Source organism: Haemaphysalis longicornis, unplaced genomic scaffold (assembly GCF_048455015.1).
Source record: "Haemaphysalis longicornis isolate Haplotype H1 unplaced genomic scaffold, Haemaphysalis longicornis Haplotype H1 scaffold_4, whole genome shotgun sequence".
NCBI lineage: Eukaryota > Metazoa > Arthropoda > Arachnida > Ixodida > Ixodidae > Haemaphysalis > Haemaphysalis longicornis.
The window spans coordinates 15430777-15452331 of record NW_027526361.1 but is presented as its reverse complement, the minus strand read 5'-3'; the positions used below and the strand labels follow the sequence as shown (position 1 = coordinate 15452331).

Sequence of the window (21555 nt, the reverse complement as noted above, 5' to 3'; positions counted from 1 at the left end):
AGCAGGTCCGCATATGGCCTGCCATTTCCGGCCCTCATTATCGAGGTTGTTTCATTGCACAGCAAAGCCCGGAGAGCAAACTTCTTCCAGGCTGCAGAACTCTGGTGGCTTCTGGTTATAAACTTGTCGCGCTCTTACACGGTGCAAAGTTGGCGCAGTGATGTGCAGGGAAGCTGGCACCGCAGACTGGCAGATGCACGTATGTAGACTGATCACCCAAAATCGCTAAGCGCAGCATTGGTTTTCTACGAAAAATAAAGTGGTCCACAAAATTATCAGCAGGTTATTGCAGAACGAGCATCTAAATGAGTCACAGTGAGGTACATATATTACGCCGTATCTACAACGTACGATATCAGGTGCAGGTTAAGGTGTTGTAGTGTATAAACGCAGCAGGAAAGCTTCGCTTGTTCGTTCATCGGATTACCCCAACTTAAACAAAATGTCATAAATTTGTGCTGGCCACTCAATATTGACACATAGCTATCTGCAACCTTGGTCTATCATCCTGGGAGTAGAGGCGGGCTGACCCTGGCGCCGTGACGCAGCTCGCGCTGAGGCCCATGAGCGCAAGAAGCCTTGGCCACAGCTTCCCAAGAATGCGCCCTGGACTAAGAGTGCTTAAAAAAAGTTTATTTCTTTTCTATCTTCCGCTTTACAACTGCCTCTCCTCAATATACAAGTCTAAGGGGTTGTCTGGGGTTCTAGGGGGTTCTCTAAATTTGCAAGACGATTTTGTACTTGTGGTTATTGAGTTGAGTTGTTGCGAGGCGTCAGGCGTGTCATAATTGAAGGGCAGGCCAAGCACACTCAACTCCTGTTCTAAACTTTATGCTTAGTAATGATACTGATATAAAGGTCTACACTTGATAGTGTAGTGGCGGTAGCTTCATTTAATATCAGATCCACTATCCTCATCATGAACGGCTGCCTACCATCATCATCAGCGGTGCTTGCCCGGCTGCGTCAGCAGCCACGCGCCACGCGAGAGGATCGAACACGACTGCGCACCTGGGCGGTAGGTAGCCCGTCTTCGCCACTCCCACTTCTGGCCGGGCCTACGCTCTCCAAATAAATGTAGGAAGCCGCATCAACGACACCAACCGAGTCTGCTTCCTACAATAGTATTCGTGCCATTCGTGTTGGCATTGAGTGGGGTGACTCGATTTCTTACATAATTTATTTCTGGCTCCGAAAAAAAAATGTTTTCTATAGTTACGTCGAACACTGCGCTTCTCTATCATCATCATTTCCGCCTCAACATGCAGGCATGATCCTGCACTCAATTAGGCTTCTGATGCACGAAACTTCCTCATGAGTGTACGCAGCTTCTAAAAAAAGGTCCTTGCCAAAGAATACAGGGAGGAATACAAAGGGAGGAACAGGATTTTTTTTTTTCATTTTCCCGCAACTGTTTGTACACAGCAAGAATGCAGCGGCCGCCTCTATGAGACAAAATGTTGTAGCCAAATGATAAATTCAGGTTGCGTTTTAACAGCACAGACGGTTTAAGCTTCTATTTCCGCCGTCCAGCGTTACCAGAAAAAAATACCAAGAAAAAATACCAAGCACACGTGAGGGGGTGCCTCCTGAGGAGCGCCTATCGACGGCTGCAGAGCTACATTCGAGAACACTCTGCCCGGCGTTCATGGCATGATCTCTCGCGGGCTCTTCTACTCGCCAGTTCACGTGTTTTCGCACCTAAAGTGGGGAGCACAGACGCCATATTCGCGCTACGGACGTCCAGTTCGCGAAGCCGGTTGCCGAGAGTTCTAGCGCGGGCTAACGCGGTCCACTTTGGGAGAGATGTGAAAGGATGCGGACGAAAAGATGCGGGCCTGGCAGGCACGGAGAACTTTCAGCGGCAAGTTCGGAAATCCATGCGAGGTGCAACAGACGTGCCTCCAACGAAGGGAGTGGGGCCTCCAGCTCTGCTGTTTCTCCAGCCGCGCACCACCAGTGCAAGCTGCGCCAATTTTCTTTATTGCCAATTCCTAACAAAAAGCAGAGTTCCCTTCGTCGGCGAAAAAGTGACTGAGAAAATTCTAAAGTGTTCTATATTGACTGATTGTAGGGTTTAACGCGCCGACGCAGCGCAGGCGATGAGGCACGCCGTAGCGGAGGGCTCCGGATTAATTTTGACCACCTGGGGACCTTTATTGGCGCGGAAGTCTCGTACACATGGTTGTTTTTGCTTTTCGCCTCCATCAGAAAAGCGGCCGCCGCGGCTGGGAATCGAACCCGTGTACTTGTGCTCAGCAGCGCAACGCCTTAGCCACGGAGCCAAGCAAGGTTTCTATATTCGTTTAAAGAAAATTTAGTGGCTATAAAGGGAATGCGTATTTCTGGTGACTGCAAAGAACCGTAAGCGCGTTGGGAAAACGACAGGTACATTGCTAAACCCCTTCCATTTTAAAACTTGGAGCGGATAAATAAAAAAATTGGCCGCGTATCTGCTCCTTTCGTTGCAAATGTCGTCAAAAGACGATAGTCTTTGTAGACATTTGCCAAGGAAACGCCCCCTTTGCTTTCCCGTTCACCTCTCATGCTGTTCATGTACCGTCGCGCTCATCCCGAGGTAAACACACTAAAGGTTTGCGCAAAGCGATTTGAATTTACCGCGTTCAACTGTTACAGGCCGGGTTCCTCGATGCCACTGCTGCAGTACGGCGGAGACGCGCGTGAATCGAGGCGGCCGACTACAAGGTTTATAGAACCACGTGGCCGTGCTCCACGTGCGTTCCAAGCAGAGCGTGGAACCTAGGTAGTGGAACCTTTCGTTGCTGTTGCCGCGCGATTTTTCATATGCCTCCAGGAGCCGGCGGTTTTCTGCAGTAGATGTAGAATATCATTTGTTATCGAAAAAACCAAGCATCCATGAATTTTTTAATAAAGGAACACTGTAAATATTGCTTGTGTACTAATCTCCTGTCTTATATTTGCGTAATGGCTTGTTCTTGTTCAACAAAGTTGACAAGTACGAACATATAAACCGGGCTTAGACGTTTACATTTGGCTGTGAGTATATAAAACTATTGCGCAATATCAACTTTACTTTGGCCGGGTGGCTGAATCGAGTTACAGACAGACAGACGGACAGACAGACAGACATACAGACAGACCAAAATTTCTGGGTTTAAGTAGCCCAAGAAAGACTATCGTCTTTAAAACTGCGTACCATCAGCTCTTCCCCGCGGATGTGACATTTTTTTCTACTGGGGCAGTTGTTGTGGCCTGTTTACGCAACAAATAGAATGACGGCCTTGAAAGGCGCCAGCTTCGCGTAATGCAGCACGGGGCGCGCACGTGGGTCGGCCAGTTACGCGGCGGGTAGAGGCAGGAGACGCTGGCTGCGTAATGGCGTGGGCTGCAAGGTGACTGCGATTCAGCTAACGCCAGGCCCGGAGAAAAGACGGACCACCGGCGGGGCTCGCGTGTCGGGGCACGGGGCTCACAGGCGCACCCATATTCTTCCCACCTCCGCTCTCCCAGCTTTCTTCCTCGCCTTTCTCCTCCTACCTGTTCGTGTGTGCAGTCCGCGCATCACAACCCCACAAGCCAGGATGGAGGAGGTTCGGGGCCTACAAGTGGCGAGAAAAGCTTTTGTCATTTCAAGCTGCATCCGCCAAAACCCCCAGTTTGCTTTTATATCTCTCGCGCCTGCTTGTCAGACCTTTCGACAGCTTCGATCCGCACGCTGAAAGTTCGACTTCAAGTGAATGGCGGTTGCCTTCCTTTCGACCGAGATTTGGCCCGATATAGGACGCGCACTATTTTGCCATTTCTCAACGTCTTTGCACAAAAGCGGTCAGTAGAGTCTGTAATGAAATACGCTTCGATTATGAGTGAACGCACTGAGATTTCCCGTTGGTATTCAGCAACAGCGCGAGGTGAACTGCGAGTTTCAAAGACGCGGGTGTCTCTTTCGCCGGACAATCCGAGTGGTTTTGTTTGCGATGTTTTTCAGTAGTGATAGCTCTGCCAATAATGCCGCGCGAGAGAGAGAGATTGAGAGAGATAGGGGAGAGAATGCGGCCAAATGCGTTTGTAATGACGCGTCTTGCTAGCAACCTGTAATTTTCTGCCTTCCTGCATGCTCTAGCCTTCTCTCGCTTGCAGACATACCGATCCACGAAAAAAGATGCTGCAGTTGGTTTATCCTGCAAACTTGTAAACGGCTTTTAAATTAAAAGTCACGGCATGCCGACCTTTGCCCGCAATGAGCACAAAAATTCAGATAGCTACCTACCCCACTCATTTGTAACTCCAAAATTGACAGATCATCGTAATCTCTACCGATGCGCGCCAATGTGGGCTAGGGCCATAACGGCCTTATGCGGACACATTAGTGCCAAGTGAACGCATTGATTGGGCTTCTATACGTACGCGTGTGGAAGGGGGCAAAATGGGCATGCAGGTGGCCCCATTTGGTTGGGATAGTATAGCGACTCCCCGCTTCGAATACTCGGTCCGTCTAGACCATGTAGTCATGCCCGATTTTCCCCCAGTGAATTTGAAAAGACCTGTTTGTCTTGGTACGTTCGAACGGTATAAAAGAAAAGTAGGCCACCCATAATGAATGATGTATTGCGTCTGCACAGCCAGTTTTCCCTGAGGTACGGCAGATGCAGCGCTCTGTGGGCCTCGAACAATTTGTCATCCGGAAGAACGATCTTGCATCAAATGATGTATGAACGCGAAACACGCATACCAATGTTTGTCAGCAAATCGATGCACAAATACATCCGTATTTGCGCTGCGGCCGTGGGCAAATACGTCTTCACTGCTGTCTCTTTGTCCTATCCGTTTTGGTTGTCAGCGTCCCTTTTCCCTCGGGATTGCACATCGGATCATCTCTAGACTCTGCCGGGTGGTTCTACGCGCTTCATCTTTATACGGGAGGTAAATTCTCGTTTCTAAGATCTACACTTGCAGCGGGAAAGCAGACTGGAAGGATGCGAAACTTCCTCCGGATTCCGGCCGAGACTCCGTTCACGTTTTTCCTTTAGCCACTTTTTCTCGATCGTCATTCTTTGCATTGTCCTTGTTTAGAGAGGCTATGTTGCGAACGATGTGTACTGCGTTTCGTTGTTACAGCTTTATTAACATTTGGAACCTTTCATCGATTGGAGGCCATCTGCATGAAAAGAAAAAAGAAAAATGAGAGTGCGCTGCGTTCTGTACAGCAGCGGTGTGAACTAAACTCTTTATTAGACAAACTTGTTATATAATTAGTCAACCTAATGTTAGGAGGTGTGAATGTTGCTCGAGTGTCACCGTTAGGACGCGGGCTGAACAAAGTTCATCAGTGCGTGTCGCCGATGCCAGAAGCAGCGAAACGAGTTTCCGCGCATTGGGCATGTGAACAAATGTTCCATTAAATGACAGTTCCATTAAAAGAAGACGCTCCGGCGATACATTCTGTTCTGCGATTGCTGCTATGCGCGATATGCGTCAATTCCAACTTGAGCGTCTTTCGCGCGGACCTCCTGCTTTCGACTGCACAGATGTATGACGTCACAGCTACCAGAACGGTGATAACGTCGGCCAATCCACCAAAGAATGGCTTGTTAGCATCAAGATAGAAAAATTGATGCTGTGTGAAGATGCAGAGAGGGTGAGGGCGGTGTGAATGAAGAGGAGGAGGAGGAAAAGGAAATGGTTGTTACGTAAATCGCGGCTCCTCTCTCTCGGTGCTTTGGCAGCCCCGTTCGGATCCGAGTCTCATCTCGGCGGTCAGAATCCGCGGACGGCATACTTCTCGCCGCGCGGGAAACTTGAAACCCGGCACAAGTGCAGCGATAGTGAGCGAGAAGTTGTTGGCGATGCGCTCCTCACGCCCGTCGTTCGCGGCTACGGCGCCATTGGTCAAGCGGATCGCCTCCTACGCCGAGCTTCCCTCGGTCCTGCTCTTCCTGTTCCTCGCAGCCGTGGCGACTGTGGCCCAACCCTTTGCTGTAACGCCCCCTATGGGTAAGTTTGCGTCAGCGGTTCTTGGGGTGAGCCCCTAAAGGCCGCAGTGACTTCAATTTTTTGAATTTTTGAATTTTCTCTCTAAAGAGTGTACACCCACCCAATTTTTTACCAATATCACGGGAGCGTCCACCGTTCCGTCGATCAGCGCCGTATGATGGGGTGATACGACAAACTCGGTGAGAGTAACCGCATGCGCACTAAGCGAAGGCTGCTGCTGCCGTCGTCTGCTAGGCTGTTCCAAGAGCCGACTGTCACCCCATGCTGCTGTTACCACTCGCTTTCACTTGCCCTCTTCGCCCCGTTAACGGCGGGTTGGAGGGCAGTGTGATAAGCGAATAAAAAAATCTGGGGTGGTTGTCTGCTCTTGGAACAGCCCAGCAGAAGACGATATCAGCGGCCTTTGCTTAATGCGCATGCAGTTACTCTCGCGGAGTTTGTCGTATCGCTCCATCATACGGCGCTGATCGACGGAACGGTCGACACTCCCGTGATATTGGTAAAAAATTGGGCGGGTGTACATAATGCATAATATTAGACAAACACACTAGAAGGACCCAAAGTGAAAACCTGCAGGCGGGACTTTCCGCCTTCTGGGGTTTGAATCTCTATGTTTGAAAGAATAGGAGCTAAAGCCAGGGACTGCGGTCCGGGAAAGGGAAATAGCCGCACCGGAGGAGGGTAGGCCACTGTTGGCCGTGCAGTACGCGTCGGCTTTAAATGTGAAGGTACCGTCGGGGGCCAAACAAGAGGCTTCTGGCGACGAGCGGATCGAGCTTCGGAGGGAGCCGTCCGGGGGGCTGGTCAAATGGTGACGGTCGCGGACGCAGTGTACAACAGAAAGATCAACAGCAGATCAACAAAAGTTTCAACTGGGCTTTCGCCTTCCAATTCTTAGGCAGCTCTTTTCTGCATTTTTCTGCATTTCGTTGCAAAATTAGGCAGGTTCGGAGTCATAAATTTACAGGAAAACATAAGTTACTTAGGTAAAATCACTTTGGTTTTTACCAAAAATGAGTTAGCGCAATCGGCATTGCTCGAGCAATCAGAATACAATCTTCCACAATTCAAAATAAATTCCTCGTAATCGGTTCGACATTTCGAGAGCCCTCGAGTCAGTTAATGATGATGTTTTGTCGCAAAAATTAAATGTACATGGTTTACTAAATGACTCATTGTTCAGGAGCAGATTAAAGTTCTAAAGTTAAATATTTTGTGTAAGGTACCCCAACGTTTCGTAAGAACATTTCTGTGCTTTTTTTAATTTTGATTGATGTCACCATAAGCGTTTCCGAAGCAAAACAGCCCTCCCGGCGACGACAGCATTTCTTTATTAATGATAACGACAAATATCCCATTTTATAATTATAGCGCAATCGCTGCAGGGGTGACGGGTTTTGAGATTCAAGAACCTTTCAGAGAACTTCTTCATAAAAATCAGTCTCTTTCAGAAAGTCGGAAACTAGAGCCCAAAATCTTGACGTGTGCCTCACCAGGTTTTAATTTTACGCCTAAGAATACCACCTACAAGGCTGCGGATTGTGCTGAGGGCTTTCCACTTTTTAAAGTTGAAAATGTATAGCCACAGAGCCGGCTGTGCAGTGAAAGGGCCGTAGCTAACAAAAACAAAACAAAGAACAAAAACAAAACAAAAAGCTGTTGCATTTTGACAGGTTCCCCACCTTTCCTACTTTCCCCCGGGAAATGTGGAAATGCAAGCAAGACACGCCGTACTGTCGCATCGAATTATATTTCCAAGAATGGGGTCCTCATTATGCTTAACGTATGGCGGAATTAGATACGGCGTCTCCGGAACTTCTTGAAAATTATCTTGTTCCTTTTACTAGTTTTTAATATTTGTGTTTTTTTTTTAAATTTCACGTGAATAACATTTATTGACGGAGACAGCTTATGGAAAATTCATTTTGACGAAATAATGGGCATCGCGTGGCTGTTAATTCCTGAGGGCTGGCACAATGGTCGTTCCCTGAACCTCTAAAAAAATCGTGACGTGGTGAAGCATCCGCTGGCCGAAAAAGAACGTTCATTGTGAACGTAGTTATTGCAGCAAAGGGTACTTGAAACTTTGCTATCCTGTCAACTATTCTTATGATCTCAATTCTCTTCTGCCTAGAACACTGCATAATCTCCATTTTTGCTGTAGGAAATGAGTTTTACAGGAGTTATATGTAGTCATTTGGTAGCTCTCTGGCGCAGCTGCACGCTGTTAGAAAATTCTTTTCTGCAACGTTCTCTCTCTCTCTCTCTCTCTCTCTCTCTCTCTCTCTCTCTCTCTCTCTCTCTCTCTCTCTCTCTCTCTCTCTCTCTCTCTCTCTCTCTCTCTTCCTTTTTGCTCGCGCTAAACTAACTTACCGGAAAAGGCTTATTATACTCAGTCATTACTTTTGCTGTGCTTAGTACCTTGCTTTCGTCTTGGCGCATAAAGTGGGCCCACCAGAAACCAGAGCTTGTGACACATCAGAACGGTCTGTGTTACCGAGCTTGGATAACCGCCCTTGGTAGAACTGGACGGAAAGAATGAGCGATCGGCGACCGTCGGCACTCACCTGATGAGGCCTCTTGACGATGCCTAATAATGCCCGACGGCGTTACTGCCGGCTTCGGCGGCTGCCTACAGAGAAATGGTTATGTCGGGACGTTACGTCTTTCAGCCTAGCACTCCAAAAGCGATTGGAGTGTACTAGAGCAGCATTGCGAAGCTTAAATGCATCCCATTAATAGCGCTATTATATGCAGAACCAATACTCCGGGCCGGTTAGCGTATTGCAGTGGAATCGACAACGCAAGCACGGTGATCAATTCGCCGTTTGAAGTACTGTAAGACCACAATGAAGCGTATATGAACGTGAATTAGGCGTGTGATGACCAAGGTATGCGCGCAGATGGTTCACTTGCGCCTTATTGCTGTTTCTGCATTAAGTTCTATTATTGTAACAAAAATATGGAACGTTTTAAAAACTATTTTCTACCGGATACACAGAATCGATTCACCTGCGTGTTTTTGGCGCCAATAACAAGGGCGTAATGGAAGGGGCCCATCTTAAAAAAAAGCCAGAAAGGTTTGTGAAGGAAGACCCCCCTTTTTTTCATTTTTTGGTGCTGGGAAGAATAGAGTATAAAAAAAAAATTGGTGCAGCTTGCACTAGTGGTACACGGCTGGTCAAACAGCATAACTGGGGGTCCACTTAGGTTCCCCGCACATTGGCAGCGGATCCCAGGATAGAGGGAGCAGCCGGACCCCAGCAGTGCAAAAGCGTTTTGAACGGCAATGATTATTAAAGTATGTACAGTGTTTTATTCAGTAGCGATCGTCGTCATCCCGTACGTCGTCGTCTTCCGACGGCAAAGCCACGTAGGGCAAATTCTCCTGAGGCGCGTCCTCGCCTTAGTAGACCTCCACTTCTTCGTCGGCTGGTCCCGTGGCCGTCTCCACGTGTGGATTGTGAAGGGATGGCTTGACAGATTCGTCGCCATCGTCTTCGGCACGGTGGGCCCGTGGCGCGCCGGTTGCTGCACGATGACGACGACGACGAAGGCGGGAGGTCTTCATACGACGTAAGCCCACGCGCAAGCCTGGACCACACGCCATTATATCTCCCGATCCTGGCCAATCCCCCAAGTGGGTATGCGCCACACACACAAAAAAGGAACAACAACAACTACTACGCCAGGCGGTCGCATCAAGGCACGCATTCACGTGCACTCGGTATTAGGGGCGAAGCTCCTAAAGCCATGGGTCTGTCCATCCCTTGTGTCTCGTGGTACGTGACCGCCGCATGCTTTCGGAGATGTCGCAAAGTGGGCCGCGTTGCACGCGCAAGAACCGGCTGCAACCGGCAGCGCAAACTCGGCACCGGGAGCGCGAGCTTGTCTGTGTTCGCCAACGGAGGCGCGAGCGCACGTGCACTGCGAGGGGGAGATCACGCAAGAGATCGCGCCACGAACGCAGGCAGTCGTTCTCGGAGATCGAACGAGACGCAAGGACCTTTGCTCGTTTCCTCTCGTCTTGTTCGGGCACAAGTTCGCCCTAAATAAAAGTTCTTTCTTTACCGTTGTCTCCCATCCTACGTGACAAATTGTGGTGGAGGTGCGGGGTAGTCCTCGATGGCGCGGGGTCTTTCACCAGGTATGGGCCTGGGAGCATTGACTCCGAAAATAAAAGTTGATTTGTACAATGTACGCACACAGTCTTACGTCTTTCTTAATGATGTAATGGGCGAACTTTCACGGGAGAGTTACGGTTACCGATGATCTCCCCCTCTCGAGCTTCGCCCCACTTATCATCATTCATTCCGTGGATATGGCGTGATTTTTTTTTTTTTGCTAGAGCCACTGCGTGAAGCTCGGGCCCGGTGCCTCACGCCGGGGACGCCGGGCGGTCTCTCCGTGAGGCACGTGCTCACGTGCGCTCGGGGTTTTCTGTCTCCGCCGGGCCAATTTGTGACGGCCTAAACAGCTCTGCTGTTAAAAAATTGGTTGACGGTGCTAAGAAACGTCGAAGAGAAGGGCGTTCCTCTCATCGTAATCTGGAAGTGGACATGTTATCTTAATTTTTCACCCTTTTCAGTAAAAGTTAAGTGTAATCGGACGCGGGTTCGATTCCCGGCCGCGGCGGCCGCCTTTCTGATGGAAGCGAAAAGCGAAAACGCTCGTGTGTTCGAGATTTCGGCGCAGGTTCAAGATCCCCAGGCGGTCACAATTAAAATTAATCCGGAGCCCTCCAGTACGGCGTGCCTCAAAGCCTGTGTAGCTTCGGCGCGTTAAACTTCATAGTCAATTAATCAATTAGGCATAATATATATAGAACAAACGAAACTGTAATGCTCACTTAAGTGAAATTTCATGCACAGTTCATCACGAAATATTGTTAGCTCTATAAGCGAACTCTCTATTGATTTGGAGTACATCACTGCATTAATATTTTAGCGACGTTTTTCTTCTTTGCCACCAAGCTACTTAAAAATCACGCCATATCCACGGAATGAATGATGATAAGTGGGGCGAAGCTCGAGAGGGGGAGATCATCGGTAACCGTAACTCTCCCGTAAAAGTTCGCCCATTACATCATTAAGAAAGACGTAAGACTGTGTGCGTACATTGTACAAATCAACTTTTATTTTCGGAGTCAATGCTCCCAGGCCCATACCTGGTGAAAGACCCCGCGCCATCGAGGACTACCCCGCACCTCCACCACAATTTGTCACGTAGGATGGGAGACAACGGTAAAGAAAGAACTTTTATTTAGGGCGAACTTGTGCCCGAACAAGACGAGAGGAAACGAGCAAAGGTCCTTGCGTCTCGTTCGATCTCCGAGAACGACTGCCTGCGTTCGTGGCGTGATCTCTTGCGTGATCTCCCCCTCGCAGTGCACGTGCGCTCGCGCCTCCGTTGGCGAACACAGACAAGCTCGCGCTCCCGGTGCCGAGTTTGCGCTGCCGGTTGCAGCCGGTTCTTGCGCGTGCAACGCGGCCCACTTTGCGACATCTCCGAAAGCATGCGGCGGTCACGTACCACGAGACACAAGGGATGGACAGACCCATGGCTTTAGGAGCTTCGCCCCTAAAAAATTGGCGCAGCTTCCAGTAGTGGTGCGAGGCTGTAGACTCAGCAGATATGGCGCCCCCTCTCCCTTGGTCGGAGACCCGGCTGTTGCAACTCCCATGGGTTTCCGAACTTGCCACCTAAAGTGCTGCATGAATGGCAGGCCCGGATCAATTTGCCCGCAGGCTTTCACGTCTCTTTCAAAATGGACAGCGTTAGCACGCGCTAGAACCCGCGACAAGCGACTTCGCGAACCTGGCGTTTGTAGCGCGAACTGTTCTGTGCTTCCCACTTGTGGCGCGAACGCGCGTGAACTGGCGAGGAGAAAAGCACGCGAGAGAGAACGCTACGAATTCTGGGCAGAGTGTTCTTGAAGGTCGAGATGACCGGCACCGTGCGCTCCTCGCGAGGCGCACGCTCATGTGCGCGCGGTATTTTTTCCTTGGTATTTTTTGCGGGCTCCTCATGCGGTGCATGCCTATACGAGCCGGCCAGGAGGACGCCGGGCGCTCCTCACGAGGCGCACGCTCACGGCCGCTTGGCTGTGCTGAGCTTTCCGGTAAAGATCGACGGTGGGACGAAAAGCTTATATAGCTCCGCTGTTAAAAATCTTCTTCTTAGTAAACCCACTTTGTTTTCTTTTCTGCACCGCACGTATGCATAGCCGATGTGCAAGGTCGGGTCGCGTGCCATGGTTTTTTTAAGGCGTTCTAGTTTGAAAATTCTTACTCTTCCCAAAACGAAATGATGGGTTTTGATAAAGACGAGGGTGTAACAAATATTGAATGTGCAATGCGTGGTTGTCTGAGTATAGAGGCTTTGCATATTCTAAAATTCTTATTTCTGTTCTGTTTCAGAGTACGATGCCCGTCCAAATGAAACAACCTTGGTGAGTAGCGGGAATATTTTAAATATCTGCTTGGACTGGAGAGAAAGAGTAACGTTCTGTTCTTGGCAAGCACTCTGGGGTTGACTAAGGTTTCAATTATCACCAAAATCTTCGCCTTGAACAAAATATTTCGAGAAGAAACGAAATATTCTTAGGTAGGAAAATAACAGGTCTATTTTTTTTTCGCCTGCTCAGAGCAGTTCTGAGCAGCTCCAGGCAGCCCGGAGCTGCTCCAAGCGTTGACGTTCTATGGGCAAATGAATACGGACGGCATCGAGCTGTCCAGAACTGCTCTGAGCAGGCAAAAAACAAAAATACACCAATTATATTGCCGAGAAAACTAGTGAGATGACAATGAAACGTTGCCGACTAATTGGTTTATTGTGTTAGATTTGCTGAAAAACTTATTTTAGAAAAACCAGACATTGAAAACAAGACAATGACCCCACCCCGCTGAAAAAACTAACGCAGAGATAAATATGTGGAAATGTTGTATGATTGTGTGGGCCGACCTGTTGTTTATTCACAACTCCGGCGCGTGGCTGATGACGCACCTGTTGTTTCAGTATTCACATTTACAACGTCTCTCGCTTCGTTTTGTAGTCTAATTAGGACGCTTGGTGGTCTACGCCAACTCTGCGGGTGGTTACAGCGAATGGAGTTCAGCATGAATCCCTCGCACAGCCCGAATCGCACTGCTACCGCAGACCCAGCCGCATCGACCAGAATGATTGCTCTATAATTACTGCGCATCGCGATGCCACCATATGCAATGCACGGACGCGCAGTAACTCTGCTGGGCAAGCAATTTGTTTTATCGTTCCTTGATCGCTGAAAGTAGAGTAGTCGCGACATCCAATGGTGAAGTAAGGGTATTGTCACCATTACATACCCTATGCCACCGATACAACGCTAATAGCATTTACGTAGGCACCTCCCACGAAGAATAGGTTCACTATATTTTGTATAGCTGATCAAAGCAATGAAGTCCGCCTGATATTTAGCTATTGTCAGAAGCTGAAGCGGCACTGGCAGCTATAACGTAAGAACAGCAGCCGTCCATATGATTTTAACTCGCTCGAAGAAAAAGTTACTGGTTGGTTGTGACGAAATGAAAAACAAAAACAAACAAACAAAAAAAACGATGGAGGCTTAGTACTAGACAAAGCAATGTGATAAAGAAAATACGGGGCAACATAATAATTTGGACTCGCACTGGGCTGACGCGAGCGCAAGTCACAAGGGGAGAGGCCTTCGTCTGGAAGTGGGCGATTATGAGAATGAAACCTATTACAAATATGAAGTCCACTTGAACTCGTTTCGTCATACTTCAGGTTGTTATTTGCACATTGGGCAATCTTCAGAATTTTTGCAAAGCGTTGTCTCCTTTTTCCTTTTAACGCTGCCTTATTTTGCACTAAGGCAACCCGTCTCCCTCTGTGCAGTACGAGGTCGCCTCTGCACCTAAAACTGCCTGGCAAAGCTACGCACAGCTCGTCACGGGGATGACATCGACGCTGCTGAGCGAAGCGAGGCACATGCTTCACCGTTGCAAGGACATCAGGGAGCGCCGCTGGCTCGGGGCCTTCGTCCGCCGGATAGCGCAGCTCACCGGCGACGTCGAAGGGAACGAGAAGACGCCTCAAAGGTGACTGTTCTGTGTGTATATATACTGCATTTACCTGTGTACGTTATTCGTGACGACCTATAAGAAAGGGAAATTTGAGTAACATGCATGTAGTGGTGTTCACCGTTCGTATCGAACAGGGCTTTGTGCCTGCCTCGAGTTTGAATTTCGGTTTCAAGTGTCTGAGATCGCTCTGCTTGTCCAGAACGCCTCTGGACCGGATGCTCTCCCCATAGCGGCTACATACCACAACTCCCCCCTCCTCCACCCCCCCCCCCCCCTCCATGCACGCTCACACGCACCCACACATTGTTCTTCGTCAAACTGCAGTCTCCGGTCTCCAACTCTCCAGTCCGCACACACACTGCAAAGAGCTGCTTGTGTAAACTTCAGATTTATTAATGCTTAACTTTCGTGTAAAAATTGAAGGCATTTTTTTTTGGCAAAATTTCTTGTCGTAGTTGCCGTTGCACAATTGGACATTGTCGAGAGTTAACTTCATTTTACTGCCTTTGCGGACTTCGTGCAAAAATAAATTTCACCATCGCCTGCACAAAAATACAAATGACCAACTGAGGGTGTGACACACAAGTGCACAATAACTGACGGTGAAATAAGGGGTCTGTGCACGGCTTTGCTTATAATGACCTCCGCGGAACGCGGCAAAGAAGGAACGACACAGAGGTATACCCCAGCTGTGTCGCGGTCGCAATGCGGCTTCGACCTTACTCCGCATATCCTTTTTGCTCCCCTGGCCAACCACAGCCTCTATTGTGTCCGTTTTGTCACTCTCAACACCTATCCAAGCTACCCGTTTTATCAGGAATTATCAGGCATTTAAGAATGACCGCGAAAACTTGTGCCATGCCCTCCCCTCTGACTCTTCTCCGTTATGTCCACCTTACCAAGAACACGACATTCTTCATCGATTACGCAACCATACTATCGCAAGTGGTCTAGCAAAAGTTTTGTGAGGCGCAGCCTGCCGCCTTCTGCTTTCCTTCCGTATGCCCACAGCGACCTCTGTCGTGTGTTCAGCTACCTGCCTGCGCCAAAGGACCCTGCCTTCCTGTTCCCACTGCCCCCTCTTTCCGCCCACTACGCAGAGGCCTTCCTTAAATCAACATACTCTTCTTCCTTATCCTGCTAGGAAAAGCTGATAAACACTGCTTCCTGCCGGCGACTTCCCCGCCAGTCACAAAATATTTCTTGTCCTCTCGCTCTAGTGGTAAATACATATGTCATTATTTCCCCTTTTGTCCTGTGCCGAATTGCAGGGCTTCCACAGTGGCTTCTATGGTGCAGTCTTCTACAGAGGGAGCCCCTAATCGGCAGCGGTGGGGTCTCACCACTGGCCAAACCAGTCCGCATCCGGGGCTGCCTTCCTCTGTGCAAGAGGCGAGAACGATAACAAAAGGTTTGCCTTATTTGCTTTAAGCACGACAACACTTGGCAGGACACCTCCATATTGAAGTCATGCTTGAAAACCGGATGTTTATGCTCTTATTTGACAAAAAAAAGCTTTTTTCACCGTCCCGTCCACCGTCACCTGGGTATAAAAACATTCATAACTTCTTTTCAGGTTTATTTACACTTCAATTTTATTAAAATTTCATTTAAACAATCGGGGCCATTACGCTACTTATTGCGTGTTCAACCACATTTTTTTATTTCAATTGTACGAGGTGCCTCTTACTAAAAACATTTCTATCTTGTTTTATACTTTTCATTCTTTTGACGCTAGGCAGTGTCGCTTCTCTGAGAGACAATAGTACTAACAATTGGACGAATTCATCAACAAGAAAGTAAACAAGAAGCTTGGAACATGGCTTGTACGTTCTGTACTTTCACATTACCTAAAAAGTAGCAAAAAAGTGCTCCTACTTCCTTCAGTGTCCATTTAATTCACAGTAAGCATAATATCGTTACGTGGCGTAGGATGAGGGCGACAAGTACATGGTAGATGAGAACGATCTGCTTACATTATTTGCAAGACGGCCATTACATCGGTCGCCCGCCTGCTCGCCGGCCCTTCCCTCGGCGTCGTCGATGGTGGGCCATGGCGCCATGGGACATAGTCCAGCTATATCTCGTGACAATATGCTAATCTGTATCAACCTTTATCAAAGAGGATGGGAGTGCAGAAAAAATAGTGTTCAATGAGCGCTTTAAGTTCTGTAGTGTCATTAATTGTATCGTACGTCAATCGCTGCGTGCAGGGTCGGTGCAGCAGCAAGTCAGCCGGCTGAGAACGTCCGATCCAGAACTCGTCTTCTTCCGCCGAGACAAAGGCGATGTCTTCACGAGGCAACTTTCAACATTGGAGAGGGTAGCAAGGCCCGAAACGGCGGCAGCGCGAGCCACTACAACTAATGGCATGGTGGCCAAAATACACAGGCACCAGTGAACACGCATCCATCGTGAACACCTGGCTTCATATCGTCGGGATCACCCTCCCCTGGACGTATGTGCTCCGCCCTCATCAAGACTACGATAGCGTCACGCGTCGGCACTCTACTGCTGCTGTCTGCTTATCGCGGTGTGCCTGGAAATGTTCTGCCCGACCACATAGCTTTCACCATTCATAGCCAACCGGGTGTCGTCCCGCCCATGCCGTGCACTCGGTGTGATGCCGTGTCACTTGTGTGTCCCGTGATACGGCGGTCGCGTCTGTTTGCGTTGACTATGTCTCAAAGAACTACTGAACACTTCATGAAAATGATGCCGACTGCCCTCCCCGGAGGCCACAGGGCCTACGCAGGCGGGACGCGGCCACCTGCGGCTCAACTTCAGGTCTCCAAAAAGACTACACCATTCGTCGGGTATCTCCTTTTTCTAAAGCCGGGAATGTACGTGAGGACACTGAACATATCCCATGAGTGTGCAGCTGTTTAACGACCATCTAGACACACTGGCGAGGCCGAATTGCGTCCGTATTACGACGCACGGCTTAAACTCAGAAACATTCGCGGACCGAGTCATCATGGCCTACAGCTTTATTTCTCCGGGACAGTGGTCTGCAGAAGATACTGCGGATTTTACGCGCACTTATATTCCTGAGTTTGGGTGTGCGGGTAGATGTCATTCTGTCATTATGCGTTTGCGTTAGTGCGCGTTTGTGCGTGTGCGGGTATCACTCTTATTGCGATGTCGTATAAAATGCTAAGCTCGCTGCCAGGCTGACTCTTCAGGTAGTTATAGTTTTCACTCACTCGCTCACTCATTCATCAACGCAACGTACTTGGCCCCTCGATGACTGGCTTCTGCAAGGCGTGTATTGTGCAACGCGAATTCCGAACAACCTGGGAGTCTGTGGATGCCTGTTTTTATTCCAGCAGCAGTGTCTTTCAAGCTATAGTTGGATCAGAAGCCGGCTAGAGAGCCTGTTCTATCGAGTGGTGAGGGTGCGGTATTGTTAACTGCAACGCTTCGCCATGTTTCGAGTGACTAGGTAGAGGTGGCCGTGGCGTCGGCGAACTCCATGGGCTGCCCAAACACCCGTTTAATCCACCAGTCTCTCGGCCCGTGCTGTTGTAGCGAAGTTTCGTCGTTTTGGTAAAGCCCTGCGGCACGACCATTCACAGTTTGTGGCGAATAACAATGACAGCATTGCCTTTAAGGAAGGACTGACTTTCGGATGACTGTTTTTGTTGATGTAATTTCGCAGATGCTCTCTCTAGGAAGCGTGCTTTTGAAATGTGGAAATTTGCAGAAGGCATTCAGGAGTTGATCATGGGGCCCAGAAAAGACTAAGTTCTGATATTTTCTGGTAAAGTGTCTCCCCAAACCTGCTTTCGATCAACGTTCAGCTTCCTGCAAAGATTACGAGCAACCCGTGAAGTAAGTCCAAGACGACGTCTCAGTACTCGGTTGACGTCAATTTCGCGCCTCTGAGTATCATTCAGTGCTTCTAACTGCCCCATCGTCGATGACCATGATCACGAGAGTTCACTAGTTGCTTCTTGCCAGTCTATGCTTCTGCTTTGTCAAGGAGAACAACTACGCTGGGGATGCGTGTATGTGCGCGTGTGTGCCAAAATCACGTTGGGCCTACCGAGGAGAGAAAGCTGCACGGGAAGTTTACAACAGCAACCTCTCGAGCGGTGCAGGACAGGGGATGTTGGAAATCAGTGGGAGAGGCCTTCGCCCTGAAGTGGTCCTGAGTAGGCTCTTGTTGTTGTTGTTGATGATGATGATGATGAATAACAACGACAACAAAGAGGGTATTTAATCTAAGTCCCTTGGTGGACAGTCTTTACTAGAGAGAGAGAGAGAGAGAGAGAGAGAGAGAGAGAGAGAGAGAGAGAGAGATGAAACGTTTATTATTAGGAAAAAAGCAGGTGGCGCGATTGCCTTAGAGGTGGTGCCCTCCTTCCAGGGCCCCAGAATCTTCTGCTGCTGCGCGCGATCTTACAAACCGCGCGGCTAACAGTCCTAGCCTTCTGCAGCCCCTCCCAAGTGGCTTTGGCGAACGCCTCACTGTCCAAAGAGGTGAACGAGCCCTTTTCCCCAACCCGGACAAGAACCTCTCTCTGGCACAGAAGCTCAAACGCTGAGGCAAATCCTGACAAACACTTATCCTAACAAATCCCGGCTATCCAAAATGTTCCCTCAAACAAACACAGACGCATGCAATAAATGCGGAAACCCTTCCAACTTATCTCACGCAACATGGGCCTGCCCTATCATCTGGCCTTCAAGAAACAACCCCACACATACGGTCGCGCTATGGGAGGCAGCTCTGGCCAGCTCCGACTTCGGGATTCAGAAGGACTTAATTCTTCGAGCCCGGAGAGGAGCAGAAGAGTCGTTAGTAGAGGGGCATGATGTGGCGTAGGTGCATATACGGTTGTATGAAATGGCAGTAAGATGCGCTGCTATGAAGAACGAGGCTTTGAGATGGCAGATTCACATTTTCAAACTCAACAAATAGAAAATTATTATAATGCATGCGAAGAGAGTTACTACATAGATCAGGCGATTCTTGTCTAGGGTATCGAGGTTGTGTAGCTGCGAACTACTGATATAAACACCTACCTGACGATTATTACAGTTGTATATATCACCAGTTGATAGCCCAAGCTGTGGTACGGGTGTAGATAATAACAACTAGGCAGATAGAGAAGACATTCGAAATAAATTGAAGAGTATATTTTGAAGAGGCATAAAAAGGCTAGAAAACCATGGATGACGGTTTCTATTTATAGTAGTATTAGAAGAAAAAATAAATTATTTGCAGAATTTCTCCAGACAAAAAAATGTCAAAATATTTAAGAAGTTTAAAAAGCTTCGCAATGAAGTAAACAAAGCAATTAGGAAAGCCAAAGATTCCTACTACAGACATAAGTTTCAAAATATTGATGAACAACACAAATTTTTGAAAGCCTTTAATGAGCTGAACAACGCACAAGGTAATCCAATACCTACTGAAATAAATGTCGATGGTGTAACGATTTCTAGTACGCAATTGTCTGACAATTTTAATGAACACTTCTCGTCGCGCGGTCTCGCGCAACGATCGGCAAGAAAACATGATCCCGTAACCTACATTAACTCCCATGTTCAAGGTAGTATCTTTTTAAGGCCGTCGGACGAGTTAGAAGTACAAAATATTATCGGTTCCTTGAATAATAATAGCGCCGCAGGCCCTGACGAAATCAAGGTTGGACCAATAAATGCCGTAGCTTCTCTTATTGCAACACCAATTAGTCATGTATGTAATTGTATACTTCGCGACGGATTGTTTCCAGATGAACTCAAGGTTGCCCGTGTGACGGTTCTTCACAAAGGTGGTCCAAAAGATGATTTAAATAACTAACGTCCAATTTCGATTCTTAACGTTTTTTACAAAATTAGTGAAGGAGTAATTTTTACATGAATCAATCAATACTTAGAAAGTGTGCAAGTGATAGTTTCTCAACAATTTGGTTTCCAAAAGAAAAAGTCGACTGAGTTAGCGTTATTAGGAGTTAAGAAAAAGCTGATAGAAAACATTGAGAAAAAACTGTATACGGTGGGACTTTTCCTTGATATCAAGAAGGCGTTCGACTTCGTGAAACACGACATCTTGTTGGACAAGATAGGTCCGTACGGCATTAGAGGGGTTGCACAAAAGCTAATCAAAAGCTGTTTGACAGATCGTAAGCAGTTTGTATTGCTAGGTGCCACGTCGTCCGATTTTCGTTCGATATCAGTGGGAGTACCCCAACAATAGATGCTTGGTCCTCTCCTTTTCTCGCTTTATATTAATGATATTCCCAAAATTCCTCACATGCAAGAAATAGTTTTGTACGCAGACGACACAAATGTTTTCTTTTCTAAAAGTGACCTAATGAAACTACAAACAGATGCGAATTGTTGGCTAGGGGAACTCTCTGATTGGCTGTACGGTAATGAATTGCAGTTAAATATAAACAAAACAAAGTGCGTTATGTTCAGAGCCCGAAATAAATCCCGGTCAGAAAATGTTCAACTTTGCTTCCGCAATAACATAATACAATCCACTAACACTATTAAATTCTTAGGCGTGTTTTTTAACGAATGTTTATCCTGGAATGAACATATCGATCATATGAAGCTAAAATTGTCACGAATAATAGGCGCATTGTGAAAGGTAAGGAAGGTTTAGGACTAGTATATATTCTGGCATGATTCAGCCTCATTTGCAGTATTGCCTACTAAACAGATTCCAATTCGCGCGCACTGTTTCAACTACAAAAAGATCTATTGGAGCATTAGAAAACTTAAGATACACGGATAATGTTGCAGATGTTAGCGCCAAATATGGTATGATCGATATGGTCTAGCTTCAGAAGCGCAAGCTTGCGATGTACATATATACACATATAAAGGAAAGTCGGGAGGACTTTGAACATGCATATCTAACCAGAAATCAGTTTTTCGAATTTAGAACTAGTAAGTACAAAACGCCGAAGATCCGAACCAATTACGGTTTTCAATGTTTACACCACCTAATTCATAGCCTCTTGAATAAGAACAAGGACTTAATGGAGATAATTGATCAGTGCCCATCTCTTATTTGCTTCAAGAAATCATTAACGCCGTTTGTATTTTCTGTGTGATGCTGTCTGCTTACGATTTTATTTTGCAATGTAAGTGTAACCGCTGTTTTGTATAAAATATCCGTTCTTTTATATAATCTCTAGTGCCTATACATACCGTGTGTACTTTTTCTGTGTTTCTATTGTAGTTGAGCTTGTTTCTGTTTCCCTGTTATGCAGAATGCATGGAGTCAGGAACCCAGACAGGTGCAGTTTGGCACCTTTTGTTCCTATTACTTTAGTTTACTGTACGTAAGAAAGTGAGAATGCTAATAAAAATTAAAAAAAATATCACAACAAATTAAAAAAATATACATTTTACGCGTGCGTAATCAGCCTTAACATCTCGCTTAGAATAAGCGGTCTATTAGAGAGAAATACACTATCAGATGAAGCAGAACGAAAAAAAAAAGATTATAGCTCAACCCTGTGCACGGCTTAGT

The 21555-nt window shown here is 47.6% G+C and overlaps 1 protein-coding gene across 1 annotated transcript; it reads left to right on the top strand.

Annotated features, from left to right (window-relative positions):
- Nucleotides 1-5721: 5721 nt before the first annotated feature.
- LOC144180274 (uncharacterized) lies at nucleotides 5722-17061 on the top strand. Its single transcript, XM_077708650.1, has 5 exons — nucleotides 5722-5973; nucleotides 12393-12424; nucleotides 13870-14072; nucleotides 15329-15468; nucleotides 16271-17061. Exons 1-5 carry the CDS (start codon nucleotides 5826-5828, stop codon nucleotides 16456-16458), a joined length of 711 nt encoding a protein of 236 aa, XP_077564776.1. The 5' UTR covers nucleotides 5722-5825; the 3' UTR covers nucleotides 16459-17061.
- The last annotated feature ends 4494 nt before the right edge of the window (nucleotides 17062-21555 follow it).